At 40.7% G+C, this 16,121-nt stretch overlaps 1 protein-coding gene across 7 annotated transcripts in view; it reads left to right on the plus strand.

The window, feature by feature from the left end:
- The window catches only part of ACTR3B (actin related protein 3B), a 35,463-nt gene that overhangs the window by 17,717 nt on the left and 1,625 nt on the right, over positions 1 to 16,121 (plus strand). For all 7 annotated transcript variants that reach the window (XM_087946597.1, XM_087946594.1, XM_087946593.1 and 4 more), the window contains 5 exons: positions 1,248 to 1,391; positions 3,787 to 3,960; positions 6,298 to 6,390; positions 12,142 to 12,267; positions 13,348 to 13,431. In XM_087946597.1, coding sequence (XP_087802723.1) covers positions 1,248 to 1,391; positions 3,787 to 3,960; positions 6,298 to 6,390; positions 12,142 to 12,267; positions 13,348 to 13,431 — 621 coding nt within the window. The remainder of the gene's footprint in view (positions 1 to 1,247; positions 1,392 to 3,786; positions 3,961 to 6,297; positions 6,391 to 12,141; positions 12,268 to 13,347; positions 13,432 to 16,121) is intronic.

The following is a 16,121-nucleotide window of genomic DNA, read 5'->3' on the forward strand; positions in this document are numbered from 1 at the left end:
ATCCAAAACTGCTGCAAAAAAGGTTGTAAAATCGGGTTGGTCACACAACCAATCCGATTTACAATATCATAAGATATGACCTTAATAGGTAGGTTCCCATATGGTCATATATTGAGGACTAACTACCGTAGGATTTTTTTAGACCCAGTGTAGGTGGATTATGTCATACGTTCAATTATTGTGTTTCCACCGCTAGCTAATTTCGCAGGGGAGAGGGTACATTTTGAAAAGCTAAAATCTGAAACTCTTATTAAATAATACAGATAATCCTTGACATATAATTCATTTAGTGACCATTTGAAGCTACAAGAGTGCTGAAAAAGTGACTTATAACCAGTGCTCATACTTACAACTGGAGTAGCATCCCCATGGTCAACTGATCAAAATTTGGACACTTTGCAACAGGCCTGTATTTTCGATGGTTGCCGTGTCCTGAGATCACATGATCACCATTAGCAATCTTCCCAGCTACTTCCAGCAAGCAAAGTGAATGGGGTAAGCTAGATTCACTTAACAACTGCAGTGATTCACTTAACCATGGCAACAATGTCATAAAATGAGGTACAATTCACTTAACAACAAAGGATTAGGCCTGTGATGGCGAACCTATGGCAAGCGTGCCACAGGTGGCACGTAGAGCCATTTGTGTTGGCATGCGAGCTGCAAGCAAACTACCTCACTGCGCATGTGCGCGCCTCACAGCTGATTTTCGGCCAGTTTGAGTCCTTTTTTGGCCTCCCAAAGGCTTGAGGAAGGCTTCTGCAGGCTTCTTCAGGCTTTGTAGGCCGAAAACTAGCCCCGTTTCGATACTTCCTGATTTTCCAAAAATACCGGAAGTGATGAAACGGGGCTAATTTTCGCCCTGCAGAAGCCTGCACAAGCCTTCCTCAAGCCTCAAACCAGCCGAAAAACAACTGTGAGGTGCAGTGCAGGTAAGCGGGCAGCGGAGGTGGGGATTGCCTGCGCATGTGTAGGAGACGTGAGGGGGGCATGCATTGCCTTCTGGGTGCTGGCATGTGAGTGCGAGCGTGCAAGTGCATGCACAATTTTTGGCACAGGAGCCCAAAATGGTTAGCCACCACTGGATTAGGCAATGCTTGCTTAACAGTGGAAATTCTAGTCGCAATTGTGGTTGTAAGTCAAGGATTACCATAATTGCTTGAAAAGCAGAATGCACTTGCCCCAAATTCTGAACTGGTTACTGTTGGAAGTCTAAAGCTAAGTAACTTTTTCCCCACCTTTGGAAGGCAGAAGGTTACGTGATTGGTAGCTGCATCAAGCACATCCCCATTGCAGGAAGAGACATCACATATTTTATTCAACAACTCCTAAGGGAAAGGGAGATAGGAATTCCTCCGGAGCAATCCCTGGAAACAGCAAAAGCTATAAAGGTAAATACTTTTTATTTCACTAATTCTCTAGAAATAATGAACAGAGTTGGGGGAATCAGTGAAATGTGCTCCCCCCTGATTTCTGGATATCCCATTCATTTTAAGTTGATAGTAGAAGGGACGTGGTGGCTCAGTGGCTAAGACGTTGATCTTGTTGATCGAAAGGTCGGCAGTTCAGCAGTTCGAATCCCTAGTGCCATGTAGGGTGAGCTCCCCTTACTTGTCCCAGCTTCTACCAACCTAGCAGTTCAAAAGCATGTAAAAATGCAAGTAGAAAAATAGGGACCACTTTGGTGGGAAGGTAACAGCATTCCGTGCACCTTCGGCAGTTTAGTCATGCCGGCCTCATGACCACGGAGATGTCTTCTGACAGCACTGGCTCTTTGGCTTTGTAACAGAGATGAACACTGCCCCCTAGAGCCTGTGATGACCCAGGGCGTGGCACAAAGGCAACACAGTCAGATAAGGAATAAGAGTCCCTTTATTATCTCCAACTTTGTCCCCAATGTCCCGATTACCTTCTGACTGGAGAAAAACTCTCCCAGGAACAGCCTTTGACTGTAGAAAATTCAGTCCGAAACAGGGTAAACACAAACTGTAACTTAAAGTCCAAACAAGCCAAACTGGAGTAATTAATCTGGCAGGGCAGCAGCAAGAATTTCAGACTTGAAAGCACGGCAAAACTCACATGGTTGAGAAGACTCCAGGAACACAGATAAGCCACGATGATACAAGATAAAGTCACGTTTGCTCCCAACAGCCTGCTGCCCACAGCTTGCCTTTTTTATACACTGTGTTCCCAGCTGCAGCTAATGAAGGCAATCAGGGCCCTTTCCTCCCCTGTAAACCACTCTTCTCCATTCCTCCCTGCGTGTCCTAGGATGAAGAGGGGGTGGGCCTGGGTCTTCCTCTGAATTCCCTCTCCCTTGTTCTATCTCTCCCCTGCTCTGCCCAGCCGGACTTTGCCCTTCCCCAGTTTCCTCCACAGCCAACGGAGCCATACTCCTACTTCCTGTCAACTGTTCGGCTTCCTCTTCAGATTCAGACTCCGACAGGGGCATGACAGAGCCGGAAACTACTAGCACGTATGTGCGAGGGGAACCTTTACCTTTATCTTTAGAAGGGAGTTGTAAAATGTTCTGTCACAGAATACCTTAATCCCAGAATAGGTTGCTCCAGCCTCAGAACAGATTGTTTTTCACAGGAAGTACTGCAATAATTAGTTACAACACTTCCAAAATCCTTGGAGTAGCTTGTTTAGGAACTGGGATCTTTTGTGAAGATCACCTTTAGAGACAAGGAAGTGCTTAGTGCATGGGTGTCAAACTCGATCGCGTCACATGACGTATCGCGACGGTTTTTGCCTTTGCGGAGCCGGGGTGGGTGTGGCCTGCGTGTGATGCATCCGGCCGGCGGGCTGCTAGTTGACACCCCTGGCTTGGTGTTTCTAGTAGTTAAGGCTAGAAACCCGGAGACTCTGAGTCCTAGTGCCGACCTAGACATGAAAACTGGCTAGATGTCTTTGGGCCAATCACCAGAAGACTGTGAGATCTAGTCCCATCTTAGGCATGAAAGCTGGTTGGGTATCTTTGGGCCAATCACCATAAGACTTTCCTGCCATAGCCATGAAAAGCTGGCTGGGTAACTTTGGTCCAGCCAGTCTCACTCAGCCCAACCTGCTTCACAGGGTTGTTGTGGAGAATATAAGAAGAGGAGGGAGTATTAGGTATCTGTGGGGCCTTGAATTATTTATAAAAATATTAAAGTTGGGATATTATTATTATTAATAATAATAAATGGTTGGACTTCAACTCCCAGAACATTGGGGAATGAACATAACCGTCAGCCTCATTAGATGGACTTGACTGGGAAATCAGTTCCACAGGGAATAAAATTACTTTTGTTGAGATTGAATATAATAACAGAATCTTGCAAGTCTGATTAAAGTTGTAAGCTCTCCCTAAAATTCTGTGAGTGAGTGAGGAATTTGCCTGATCCGCTTCCGAATGTTATGTGGAAGTTCTGGACTTATTTTCTTCTTTTGCCTATTCAGCGGATCCTGCGTGACACAATAGCTGGGTGACTTTAAGAAAAGAAGAACAGCAATGAGAAGGGGTTTCCTTGAAATGCAAAATATTGCCCAACTCCATTAAGTCAACTTTACTCACCAGTTCTTTGATCAGTTTACTTTTTTGGTTTGTTTGTTTTTTTGCTCATGGCTTTCAGATTCTGATAATAAACATTTTTTTCCTCAGCAATTGTAAAATGCAGGATCTCCAAATGAGCCCCTGGAGCAGCTGTAATGTAGAATAACTTCTAAAGATGTTAACTTTTAATCTCAGCTTCTTTCACCCAATAAAACAAACATTTTCCTTCTTTTTTGTATTATTGACAGGAAAAGTACTGTTATATTTGTCCTGACATAGTAAAAGAATTTGCAAAGTATGATGTTGATCCCCACAAATGGATTAAGCAATACACAGGAATCAATACCATCAACAGAAACACATTTACGATAGATGTTGGTTATGAACGATTCCTTGGGCCAGAGGTCTTCTTTCATCCAGAGGTACGAGACAAGATTGCTGTAATAGAAGTCACCACCACCGCAGTACTGCTACTACTACTAGTAGTCGTAGTAGTCGTAGTAGTAATCATAGTAGTTGCAAGGATGGTAGTAAGAAAGCAGGAGGCAGGCAGGCAGGAAAGAGGGCAATGGTACTCATAAGGCACCATCTTGTGGCTAAATTATTTTATTTTTATTTCATTTATTTGATTTGTCAATTGCTTACAAGATAATAGGTATAAGTATAAACATGAGTAAGAATATAGGAAATAGGTACGTGTTAGTGTTTGGGGATTAACCCCTAGCAGAGTATTGCAGCAGTAGTCAAGCCAGGCAGCCAAACGAGAGTGGAAGGGCCCCAGAGTATACACACACTGAACACAAACACTGTTTGTAGTTTAAATAGTTTTTAATCCATTTAGAGTTTAAAGCATTGTCATTCAGTCCATTTGTCATTCACTATATTTCCATCCAGTAAGACTCACTATTACAGTCCAAGATAAGAGTCCTTACAATATCTTTATCAGCCGATAAAGATATCTTCTCCTCCTCCGGTGCCTCTCTCCAGAGAAACAAACGCTGGATATTCAGCAAGACGCTCAAACAGTAGAACAGTTGAATTCCGCAGTAAATCAGCAAACAGTAGCAGACAGGATCATCTCGGTCACAGGCACAGTACAAACAGTATTCACAGTTAATCACAGTAAGCTTTCCAGCTTCTAATGCTTCCTTATATTGTAACTTCTAACCGCACCCTTAATCGGCTAATTGCCTGCAACATTGTGCTTAAAGTGATAAGCACTTAAACCATGATATCTAAGTTTTATATATTTATTCACCCAAACCATATTTGGTATCAATGTTATACCTAACAGTACGAATAAATGGGGACAATTGGACAGGGACAGTAGGCACGATGGGGCATTATGCACGCCCCTTACAGACCTCTTAGGAGTGGGATGAGGTCAGTAGTGGTTAGTTTGAGGTTAAAGGAGTGGGGGCTAGAGGATGTAACAACAGAGTCAGGTAGTGCATTCCAGGCATTGACCATTCTGTTGCTGAAGTTGTACTTTCTGCAATCGAGTTTGAAGCGGTTTACATTGAGTTTGTATCTGTTGTGTGCTCTTGTATTGTTGCAGTTGAAGCTGAAGTAGTCATTGACTGGTAGGACATTGTAGCAGATAATTTTGTGTGCTACGCTTGTCTAACCATAGGCGGCGTAATTCAAGGTGGTCCAAGCCCAAAATCTCAAGCCTGGTGATATAGGGTATTCTGTTGCGAGCAGAGGAGTGTAGTATTCTTCTCGTGAAATACTTCTGGACTTGCTCGATTGTATTAATGTCTGATATGCATTGCGGATTCCAGACTGATGAGCTGTATTCGAGTATTGGTCTAGCAAAAGTTTTGTATGCTCTAGATAGCAATTTGATATTTCCAGAGGAGAAGCTTCGTAAGATTAGATTTACAACTCTTAATGCCTTTTTGGCAATGCTGTTACAGTGAGCTCTGGCGCTTAGGTCATTTGATATGAGAACTCCGAGGTCCTTGACAGAGTGAGGATCATCAACGAGGTCATATCCGCCTAGTTTGTATTTAATGTACTGATATTTTTTACCAATGTGTAGGACAGAGCATTTGTTGGTCAAGATTTGGAGTTGCCAGATGTTTGACCATTCAGACACATAATCAAGGTAGCTTTGAAGGATAGTAGCATTGTCAGTGGTGTTGAATAGTTTTACGTCATCCTCAAAGAGGACACAGTTGCTTATAAGGTGATCGCAAAGGTCATTTATATAGAGTATAAAGAGTATGGGTCCTAGAACGCTGCCTTGGGGAACACCGCTGTTAACTGGAGCAGGGTTTGATATAGCGCTCCCTATTTTTACTATTTGTTTTCCTGTTTGACAGGAATGCAGTAATCTACTTATAAAGGCATCCGGAAATGCCGTGTTAGTGTTAGTGTTAGTGTTAGAAAATGCACACCTTCCCTTTGATATAAGTCAGTCAATCTGTTTTCCCCATTGACATTGCTTGTCAGAGGATCCCTGCCAAGCCTCACAAATGCCAATCATATGACACCGGAATGCTGCAACTATTGTACATACCTGCCCATTGCCAAGAGGAAGAATTTTGAGTGCAAGGACCAATCACATGTCACTTTTTTCACCTGCGGCATAACTTCAAACAGTCATTAAACCAATGGCTGTAACTCGAAAATTATCTATACGCTTTTTACAGCTATTATAACTTCAGCTGTTATAAGTTTAAACCAATTGTCATAATTCCAAGACTTCCTATATCTGCATTAATTGATTATCTGCCTCTCCTATTTGTTTTTAGTTTGCCAATCCAGATTTTGTGGACTCTATTTCGAATGTTGTGGATGAAGTTATACAGAACTGTCCCATTGATGTTCGGCGTCCTTTGTATAAGGTACACAGAGAGACAGAATTATGAAACGACATTCAGGTGAAATTTGAAGTCTCACACCTTGTGTGTCTTCCTGCTGGTTTGATTAGTAGCTTGCAGGTAGAGGAATAAACAAATAGATTATGATCTTGAAAACATAATTTTGGTAAAACTGCTTTTATTTTCAGTATTAGTCCAACACTGAACATTTCTGAACATTATTAGGTGTCTAGCTATAGATTCAGCTTTTCTCATGCCTTTAAAGCTCATCCGTTTTTAGAGAAGTAGACAAAAATCACACATTTGCTTTTTAATTTGTTTATTATAGTTATTAAATTTGGAGCCTGCCCATCTCACTGACAGGGTAATTTTACCTTGATGGTTTCTGTTTTTTGCTCCAAGAGGCACTGATGACCCATAAAATACTGCAGGTGATCATTGATGTAGGCAAAAATGAAATGAAATACCATATTTAAGTGGCTCTAGTTGCTAGAGATTGCCTATCACCACAAACTAATGGCAGCCTCCTAATTCTGAGAATCTTATGAGATTTACTGATCTCATGAAATTTCAGCTATTAAAAACATTAACTTTTAATAATGAAATTCATGCATATGTTTGTAGAGGAATAGAATAGAATAGAAGTACTTTATTTGGTGTAGTGTGATTAGACACAAAAGCAATTTGTCTTACAATTTTTTTTTTAAAAAAACACCCTTTTTAAAATGGCAATGTAATTTGGCAGGAAAAGATTCATTTAAATGTTCTTGCCTGTTATTTCTATGCATTCTGTTTATTGTTTATTTATTAGCTATCCTTGTACCCTTCAGCTACTTGCTATGATTAAACATTAGTTGGCATTTTCATACAAGGATGGAGGTACATATTTAATTTTGGTTGTGCCTGGATGGATGCTGCCAATCAAAAACTATGACAGTCCTAGAATTACAAGGAAGTGCATTGAAGGCTTTCCTAATTTTTTTATATTATTAGGATAATTGGCTCCATTGTGGATCATTGTATATTTACTTATATTGAAATGTGTTTATTTTTTGCTGGCTCCTGTACATCCCAACAAGTTAACATTCTCTATTTTCATATCTGTCTCATATACTAGACATATACTAGCTTTATTTTTTTAGCTTTATTCATTTTTTCCTGAACAGTTAGGATTATTAGCTGGGAAGTTTTTAATTTGATGCATGATGTTAATTATCAATTCCATTTATGAAAAGATAGTAGTTCTTCTCTGTCCTCTCTGTATGTCTTCATTCTTTTCTTCTAATGGCTTCTATTGGCATCATCAGTGGGGTGTACAAAAGCTGTCCAGGACAAAGATAGTCTTGAAGAAGGCAGTCCTTAACTACTATGTAAATATCTACTTAGCCTAGGTAGACAGGGGAGGGTGAGGAAAACACTCAAGATTGCCCTGTCTTGATTCTCGTTAGTATGACGAGGAGAAAGCATCCTAGGCAGGCTTCAAGATTCTAGTATTATATCCTGTGTCAACAGAGTTCTAATACGTTTTTTTGTGATGTCTCTTTTCTGACCTGGGAAGAGAAAACCTTTTCTAATGGAATGCATAGATAATCTAGGGGGAAATGGAGGAAGAGATGATGATAATTTTCAAAGGCTTTTATGGCATGGGTTCAGAGTATCTAAGGAATTTACCTCAGGGTTAACCACTCCATTAATTCCAGCAGAAAGGGCCTATTTTGGATCCCGTTGATCACAGAATTTTGGCTGGCAAGAAGAGCCTTTTCTGTTTTGGCCCCCAGTTAAGTGTAACATAATAAGGTTTAAAAATGATATAGATCTAATATATAAATTCCAGATTTACAGATTAACAGAGTTGGAAGGGACCTTGTAGGTCATCTAGTCCAATCCCCCGCCCAAGCGGGAGACCCTACACCATTTCTGATAGATGGGAGCCCAATTTCTTCTTGAAAGTCTCAAGTGATGGTGCTCCCACAACTTCCAAGGGCAACTTCTGTTCCATTGGTTGATTGTTCTCACTGGCAGAAAGTTTTGCCTTATTTCCAGGTTAAATCTCTCCTTGATCAATTTCCATCCATTATTCCTTGTCTGGCCTACAGGTGCTTTGGAAAATAGCTTGACCCCTTCCTCCCTGTGGCAGCCCCTCAAATATTGGAAGACTGCTATCATGTCTCCGCTGGTCCTTCTCTTCACTAGACTAGCCAAGCCCAGTTCCTGTAACCATTCTTCATATGTTTTAGCCTCCAGATAATCGTGTAAGAAAAAAAGATAATGAAAGCCATTAAAAGAATGCTGCAGCCTAATTCTAAGCATTCAGTTCTTAAAAGTTTTTCAAAATACTGTTTTTTATACTAAAACCCTGTCTGCCTATCTTAATTTAAATTTAATTTCATAATGGAAAACCATCATGTAGTTATTCCTTATCTTGGAGCCCCCTCTTGTGGCTATAAAAAAATCCTCATAAAGTTCGTAAAAAGAAGAAAGTTTAAAAGTTTGACCAGATAATTGCAGATGAAACAAAGCTGTTTGTATTAGGAATATAACCTTGTTGCAGGAAAATAAATAAAAATTAGATAAATAAAATCACAAAAAAAATAAATTGTTCCCAGGTTAGTAAAATCATTATTTGTAAAATTGTAAAATTTCATTAGGTAGCTAATGAAAAAACCCCAAAGTTGTAGATTATTGAGTGAAGTAATTAACTAAAGAGAGATCAGCTCTGCTATCATCACTATCTGTTGAAAATCCATAGGCGACATTTGTAACAGGCTATAAATCACTCTGAAGACTTTATAGCGTTACCAATAGAAGATAATATTTATAGTTCACTTTGGCTCCTTGGTGCTCTCTGAATTTGGTTGTTTTCTTGCAGACGTTTCATTATAAGTCTATTGTTATTACTCAATTTACTAACCTCATCGGTGTTAGTGAGCGTGGGATCTGCTGCATTGATTAGGTTACCTACTTGGGTAATGAAACATCTTCCAGAAAACAATCAAGCTCAGAGAGCACCAAGGACCTTGGTTATAGTGATCTGGGGCCATCCTCTTTGAAATAGTCCCCAGTTCTTCTGTTGGGTATCTTGACATTTAATCATCATTAAGAATGAAAAGGGGAAACAGGAAACAATTTGTCTACTAAAAAAGGCTCTTTCTTGATTTCATGAATGAAGCAATACCGTTTCACAGCAGAAGTTGTCTAAAATACCTTCATAAAAGGAATTCTAAACGAAAATCCTTTTTGTATATCTTAAATTGGTACTTATTACTGCTTTCTATTCATAGCAATAGTGTGGATTAATTAGTTCTGTTGTACCATACACAATATAAGCATTTCTAGTTAACATTTACACCTACTTTATTATCCTTTTGTTATTATTAACTGCTGAGCAAACTTTTCTCCATGAATAATGAACGGATGGATCATTCAAAAGTTTCACTTAGTCTTCTGTCCTTCAGTTTTATAGTACATTATTATTCAAATCATTTTTACCCTGGATGCTACGGTTCAATGTAGAAGTTATGGAGACCATCTTCTGCATCAAAATTCAACAGTCTCCTATAATCCATTGTCAACTGGATTCATATGTGCTCTTTTCTCCAGTGTTTAGGTGAAGGATCTTCAAACTTGGCAAGTTTAAGACTTGTGGACTTCAACTCCCAGAATTCCTGAGCTAACATGACTGGAGGAGGAATTCTGGGAGTTGGAGTCCACAAGTCTTAAAGCTGTCAAGTTTGAAGATTCCTGGTTTAGGTAGATCTTATTAACCATTCCAGATTTATTTGCTCTTAGATAGCAGACATTTTCTACATTCCTTGACTTATGAGTACAATTGGAACCAGAATATTTGCTATTAAGTGAGTCATCCCAATTTTGTGATCTTTTTGTCATGGTTGCTAAGTGAATCATCCTAAGGTTAAATGAATCACCCAGTTATTAAGAGACCATGGCTTTCCCCATTGGCTTTGCTTGTCAGAAGCCAGCTGGGAAAGTCACAAATGGTGATCACCCAACCCTGGGATGCTGCAACCTTCATACATACAGTACATGCCAGTTGACAAACATCTGAATGTAAGGTCTGGTTGTAAGTAATGTGTTTTCAGTCATGGTCTTAGATCAAGGGTCTTCAAACTTGACAGCTTTAAGACTTGTGGACTTCAACTCCCAGAATTCCTGTGCTAACATGACTGGATGAGGAATTCTGGGAGTTGAAGTCCACAAGTCTTAAAGCTGTCAAGTTTGAAGATCCCTGTTAGATTCATAAGGATTGCTGTGGCTGAGATGAAGGAATTAATAACGGCTAATTCTCATTAGCCTTTCTAGCCATTTGAAAGAAGTAAACCAACAATTTTCTCAAAAACCATATCAGTTTAATTAGCACTCATTATTGTAATGTGCCGTGTGAGGGAAAAGGTTTTGGCCTTAAGTCTATTAAATGTAATAAATAGAATATAACTGTGTACCCCCTATCGACTAAAGTCTATTAAACGTAATAAATAGAATAAACTGTGTACCCTCCTATAGACTAAAGTAAATTATCAGGTGAGGTAAGATGACTATGACCTTCTCAGTTATGGAAATTTGGAATTCTTTGTTCTGAAATATCTCATTAATTTTCATTTAAGATCTTATAGTGCAGGGGTCCCCAAAGTTGGTAACTTTAAGACTTGTGGACTTCAACTCCCAGAATTCTCCAGCCAACTATGCCGGCTGGAGAATTCTGGGAGTTGAAGTCCACAAGTCTTAAAGTTGCCAAGTTTGGAGACCTCTGTTAGTGTGTTGGTTTACACCATTGTTTCTTAACTTGACAAGTTTAAGGTGTGTGGGCTTCAACTCCCACAAGCTGGCTGGGGAATTCTGGGAATTGAAGTCCACCCACCTTAAAGTAGCCATGGTTGAGAAACACTGTTCCATGCATAAATTAATTCATTCCTTCTCCAACCTAGCTGCTGCTTTCTTTCAGTTTTGCTTCAATTCATTTTGTAATGGAGATGCTTATTCTAAAGCTAAATCTTGAATACTAAGAGAGTTCACTCAATGAGGCCCAGGCAAGCCAAAAGACTGGACACTCGGTGTGAAAATAGATGTATCCATGGGATATGTGTGTCAAAAAAAAATATGTCACCTTTGCAATAGAAGCTCATATTCAGTGCAAAGCTTGTAAAGATTTGATTGCACTTTGATTGTGTGGTGATGGCCATCAACTTGATTTATTTGATCTTCCTGCAGAATGACATCAGTGGATTTGTCATGTGATATAGAAAGTCTTTCACCTACTGCTGATCACTTAGTAGCTACCACAGACCCCCCCCAAGAGATACTTATGACTTGATTTTGAAATTACAATGACTGAATATACATCCCCCTCACATGGTCACGTGATCACATTTTGGAGGCTTGGAAACCAGCTCATTTTTACAACTGTTTGCTACGGTCTGTGGTCACACGACTGTGATTTTCAATGTTTTTTCCTGGTTTTCAGCAAAAACTGCCCTTGAGGAAAAATGGATTCACTTAAAGACCATGTCATTTGCTTAACAACCACGAAATCAAGGCTGATCATATGGTAACCCATTTAATGGCTGCAACTACTAGCGAACATAATTTCAGGCTCAATAATGGTCGTAAGTTGAAAACTCTCTGTATGGATGTACCTGACCGATCACATTTTTGTCCTGCTATTCCTCATCCTGGAGAAAAGATCCATAGATCTGTCTGTTTTATCAAAAGGTTTGACTGCATTGTCTAAAGCCCCAAAAATATTTCTTTGTCATGTAGAATGTGGTGCTTTCAGGAGGATCTACGATGTTCAGAGATTTTGGTCGTCGCTTACAGAGAGATTTGAAAAGAGAAGTAGATGCTCGACTAAAAATCAGCGAAGAACTCAGTGGGGGTCGATTAAAGGTAAATTTTGATTTTTCATTAAATGGCTGAACAAACAAGGGGGGGGGGGGGGGCTGAACGGATTAGCAAGGCCTGTAAATCAGACGACACCTTTAAAAACATGTTAATTGCATTTATTCAGGCCAATATCCTGCTCTGAGATGATTTGCAAAGAACAACATTATATTATTTATATATGATGACAGTCAGTTGAAATCTCCAGGTTTAAAGAACTGCCCAACATCCAGAAAATGTTAGAACATTTTCAGCCCAGAGTTATACTCCTTTGTAACAAAACTCAGGTTTTTGGAAATCAGAGGTCTGATTGCAAAAGGTTTAGCTCAAAGGATTTCATTCTGGTTAATATGAGTGGAGTAGAGGATGAATGAGAGTTAGTTTGGTGTAGCAGTTAAGGCATCAGGCTAAAAACTGGGAGGCTGTGAATTCTAGTTCTGCCTTAGACACAAAGTCAGCTGGTCTCCTAGGGCCAGACACTCTTTCTCAGCCCTAGGAACAAGGCAATGGCAAATCACTTGTCAAGAATCCTGGAGGGACTTTATCCAGCTAATTGCCAGGAGTCAAGACAGACAGACGAAGGAAGGAAGGAAGGAAAGGAAAGGAAAGGAAAGGAAAGGAAAGGAAAGGAAAGAAAGAAAGAAAGAAAGAAAGAAAGAAAGAAAGAAAGAAAGAAAGAAAGAAAGAAAGAAAGAAAGAAAGAAAGAAAGATCAATATTTTCTTTTTTGCTGGACCATAGATGTCCAAGCTGTGATTCTAGCAACAGTTTGGAAAAAAAAATAGCGGAACTCACAATATTTTGGGCAGGTGCTTGAATCCGGCAAGTGTAATTACATTCCTTCTAGTAGAACGGTCTCTTGCATTAGGAATGGAGAGCTCAAATCTTGGGTAGTGAGCCATGGAGATTTCCAACCCGCATTTGCTGGAATCTGAGCCAGCTTCATTAATTCCACACAGATGGTTATTCAGAATTTCTTCTCCCATAATAATTCATTAAACACAGCGTGCCGTTCCAACTGGTAGGCCTGGTTAACTCAGCCTGTGTCGTGTTCTGATAATATTCTGCTTTTGTTTGTGTTTTGCAGCCCAAACCTGTGGAAGTTCAAGTCATCAGTCATCACATGCAGCGTTATGCCGTCTGGTTTGGCGGGTCTATGCTTGCGTCAACGGTATGTCTTTTATTAAATCAGCTGGTCCTAGAAAAGCTGCACATCATTTGTTCGATTCCAAGGCACAGAAACTTCTCTTTTATTGTTCCCACCAGCAAATGAACTCATTGTTTTTTCCATTGCTGGTCAGGCTTACGTCTTGCATTAATAAGATCAATGTGGAGAGAACAAATTTTGTTAGGCAAAATCCCCCCCCCACCAAATCCCACTTAACATTTCTCAGTTTAAAAAAAAAACAGTGTCTTCTAAGGATATCTGATTAAATTTGTTTAATCCAGAGAACCTACAGATAACCCTCAACTTACAAAGGGCTGCTTAATGACCGTTTGGTGGACCTCCCCAGACTCATTTTCAGAGTTACAATGATCAGATTATCAAATTTGGGGCACTTGGCAACCTGCTCACCTTTACAGCCTTTTGTAGTGTCTTATAGTCATATAACTCTGATTTGTGATTTCTTTTGGCCAGTTTCTAGGGTTTACTTTCAATTTTCAGCAAAAAAAAATGCCTGTTGGGGAAAAGAGATTTACTTAACGATCATTTACTTAATGACTGCAGCTTTAACTTAAAAGAAAGGTTCATGTGAACCTGGTCGTGTGATCTGGTCATGTGATGCCTTGACTTACTGTTCTGACCCAGGCTTCGTCAAATGTAATTAAACACAAACTTGTTTTAAAAGCAAAACCTATTTTAATGCAACGCTGGGAATTATTTCCAGTCACAGCCAAAACTAACTTAAACAGATAAGCACATGCCTGTCAGTGCTGTGGAATGCTGCCAAAAACAGAAGTATCCAAATTAATTGTAACAGTACTGGAAAAAAATCTACCAGAATATGCAGAGCTTCAAGAAGGACTCAGTATATACTGAACTGCTTTGCTTCCTGCAAAAGTTTCATCATTGAGGTCTGACTTTTATCCCTTATGGGAGGGGCAATCACCTCCCAGCCTTACTCCCAAGTCACCCCTTCTGCTTCAGCTGCTCTCGCCTTCTAGCAGCTCTGTGCACATGTGCACTGGGAACAGGCTCCCCTGGGTCCTCTACCTCACTGCTGCCAGACTCCGAAGGCTCCGAAGGCAGCACCCCACTGCCAGATGGTCCTGGTCCCATCCCTGCATCGGACGCAGGACCCTCGTCCAAGTCCTCTCCAGACTCCCTGACTGGTCCCCATTCTTCCCCACTGACCTATACCTCTGCTGTCTGCACCGGCTGCCAGCGAACCACAACACTTACAGCCGCAAGCTTCTAATCATAATTCCGTGCTCAGTTCTGGTCATACGTTGAGGGCTTTCTTCAGGATACAAACTGAGATGATCTACATTTAAGAAGTAGTTCGAAACACCTGAAGATTTTTGCACTTGGCAGCCCAGCACCACATAAATACGAAGCACAGAATAGCCCAAAGCCCACATTCTGGTAGAGAGAAATTCTCTGAGGATGGACTTCAGCACGAGTCTGAAAGCTTGGAAGAGTAAATCTCTGGTTCCACTGACCGGCCCAGACTGCATCCTGCAATGTTATCCTGGGACACATATATTCCCTTTCATTTGCCCAGCAACTCTGCTTCCTTCTTCAGCCTTGAGACTTGACTAGCCACCACTCAGTGTACTGACTTGCTCTCTTTGTACAATTCTGTGCTCAGTTCATGAAAATTCAAAAAAGGTGCTTTTTTAGTCTCTAATTTGGAACAGCCCCGAGCCAACTCTGAGCCTTCCGGGTTCAGAACCAGCTCTTTCTGGTGATAATGTAAGGAAGGAAAAATAGTCAATTGGATAGGATTTTTGACAAATATAATAGAATTCTTTATTGGCCCAGTATGATTGGGCATGCAAGGATAAGCTCTTCAGTGTACAATGTACATACAAGCAACCAGGGCTGGGCTGCTGGGGGTTTGCAGGGGTTCAAGAGAGCCCTGTGCATTTCGGGGAACCCCCAAATCCCACTCCTGGCTGGCCCCGGCCACCCCTCCCCACCCCTCCCAGGAGTCCCCACACGACCCATTTTGGATGCAGTTAAGTGCAGGGCATGCACGGAAGCTCGGGGAGGGCAAAAAATGGGCCCCCTGGAAGTTCAGGAAGGCTGGAAATGCCCCCGTTTCTGGCTTCTGGAGAGCCTTCGGAGCCCGGGGAGGCCGTTTTCACCCTCCCGGAGGCTCAAGGAAAGCCTCTGGAGCCCAGGGAGGGCAAAAATGCTCCTCTGCCATGGTGCAGGAGGCCGACTAGGCCACACTCACCATGGCCACCCACCCACCGGGCAGAGAACCCTTTGCTACAATTTTTGGAGCCCACCCCTGCAAGCAACATGTGATAAATCACGATCATAATCAAAATACAATCATCATAAATCATACATTACAACACTCAGTTATAGTCATAGGCTACTAAATAATCAACATAAATCATAACAGGATACTAGTAAAAGCAATCAACAATAAGATACAAAACAAAAAAGTTATAGTCATAAAATGCTGAAGAAATAGGTAATAGGAAAGATGAGAAGGATAATAGGAATCGAGCTCTGCTAGGTGGTTTGATAATCCAGGGCATAAGATGGTGTTGTGGGAATTAGTTGTTCAGCAGAGTGATAGCATGGGGGGAGGGGGAAAACTATTCTATTTTATTCTGTTTTGACAAATGGTGTAAGAGCAGACTTCAGCAAGTTTTCATCTATGCAATCACTTTGCATAGTAG

Source organism: Notechis scutatus, chromosome Z (assembly GCF_049901735.1).
Source record: "Notechis scutatus isolate UNSWTSFEM ecotype Mainland chromosome Z, rNotScu1.2, whole genome shotgun sequence".
In the NCBI taxonomy this organism is placed as follows: Eukaryota; Metazoa; Chordata; class Lepidosauria; order Squamata; family Elapidae; genus Notechis; species Notechis scutatus.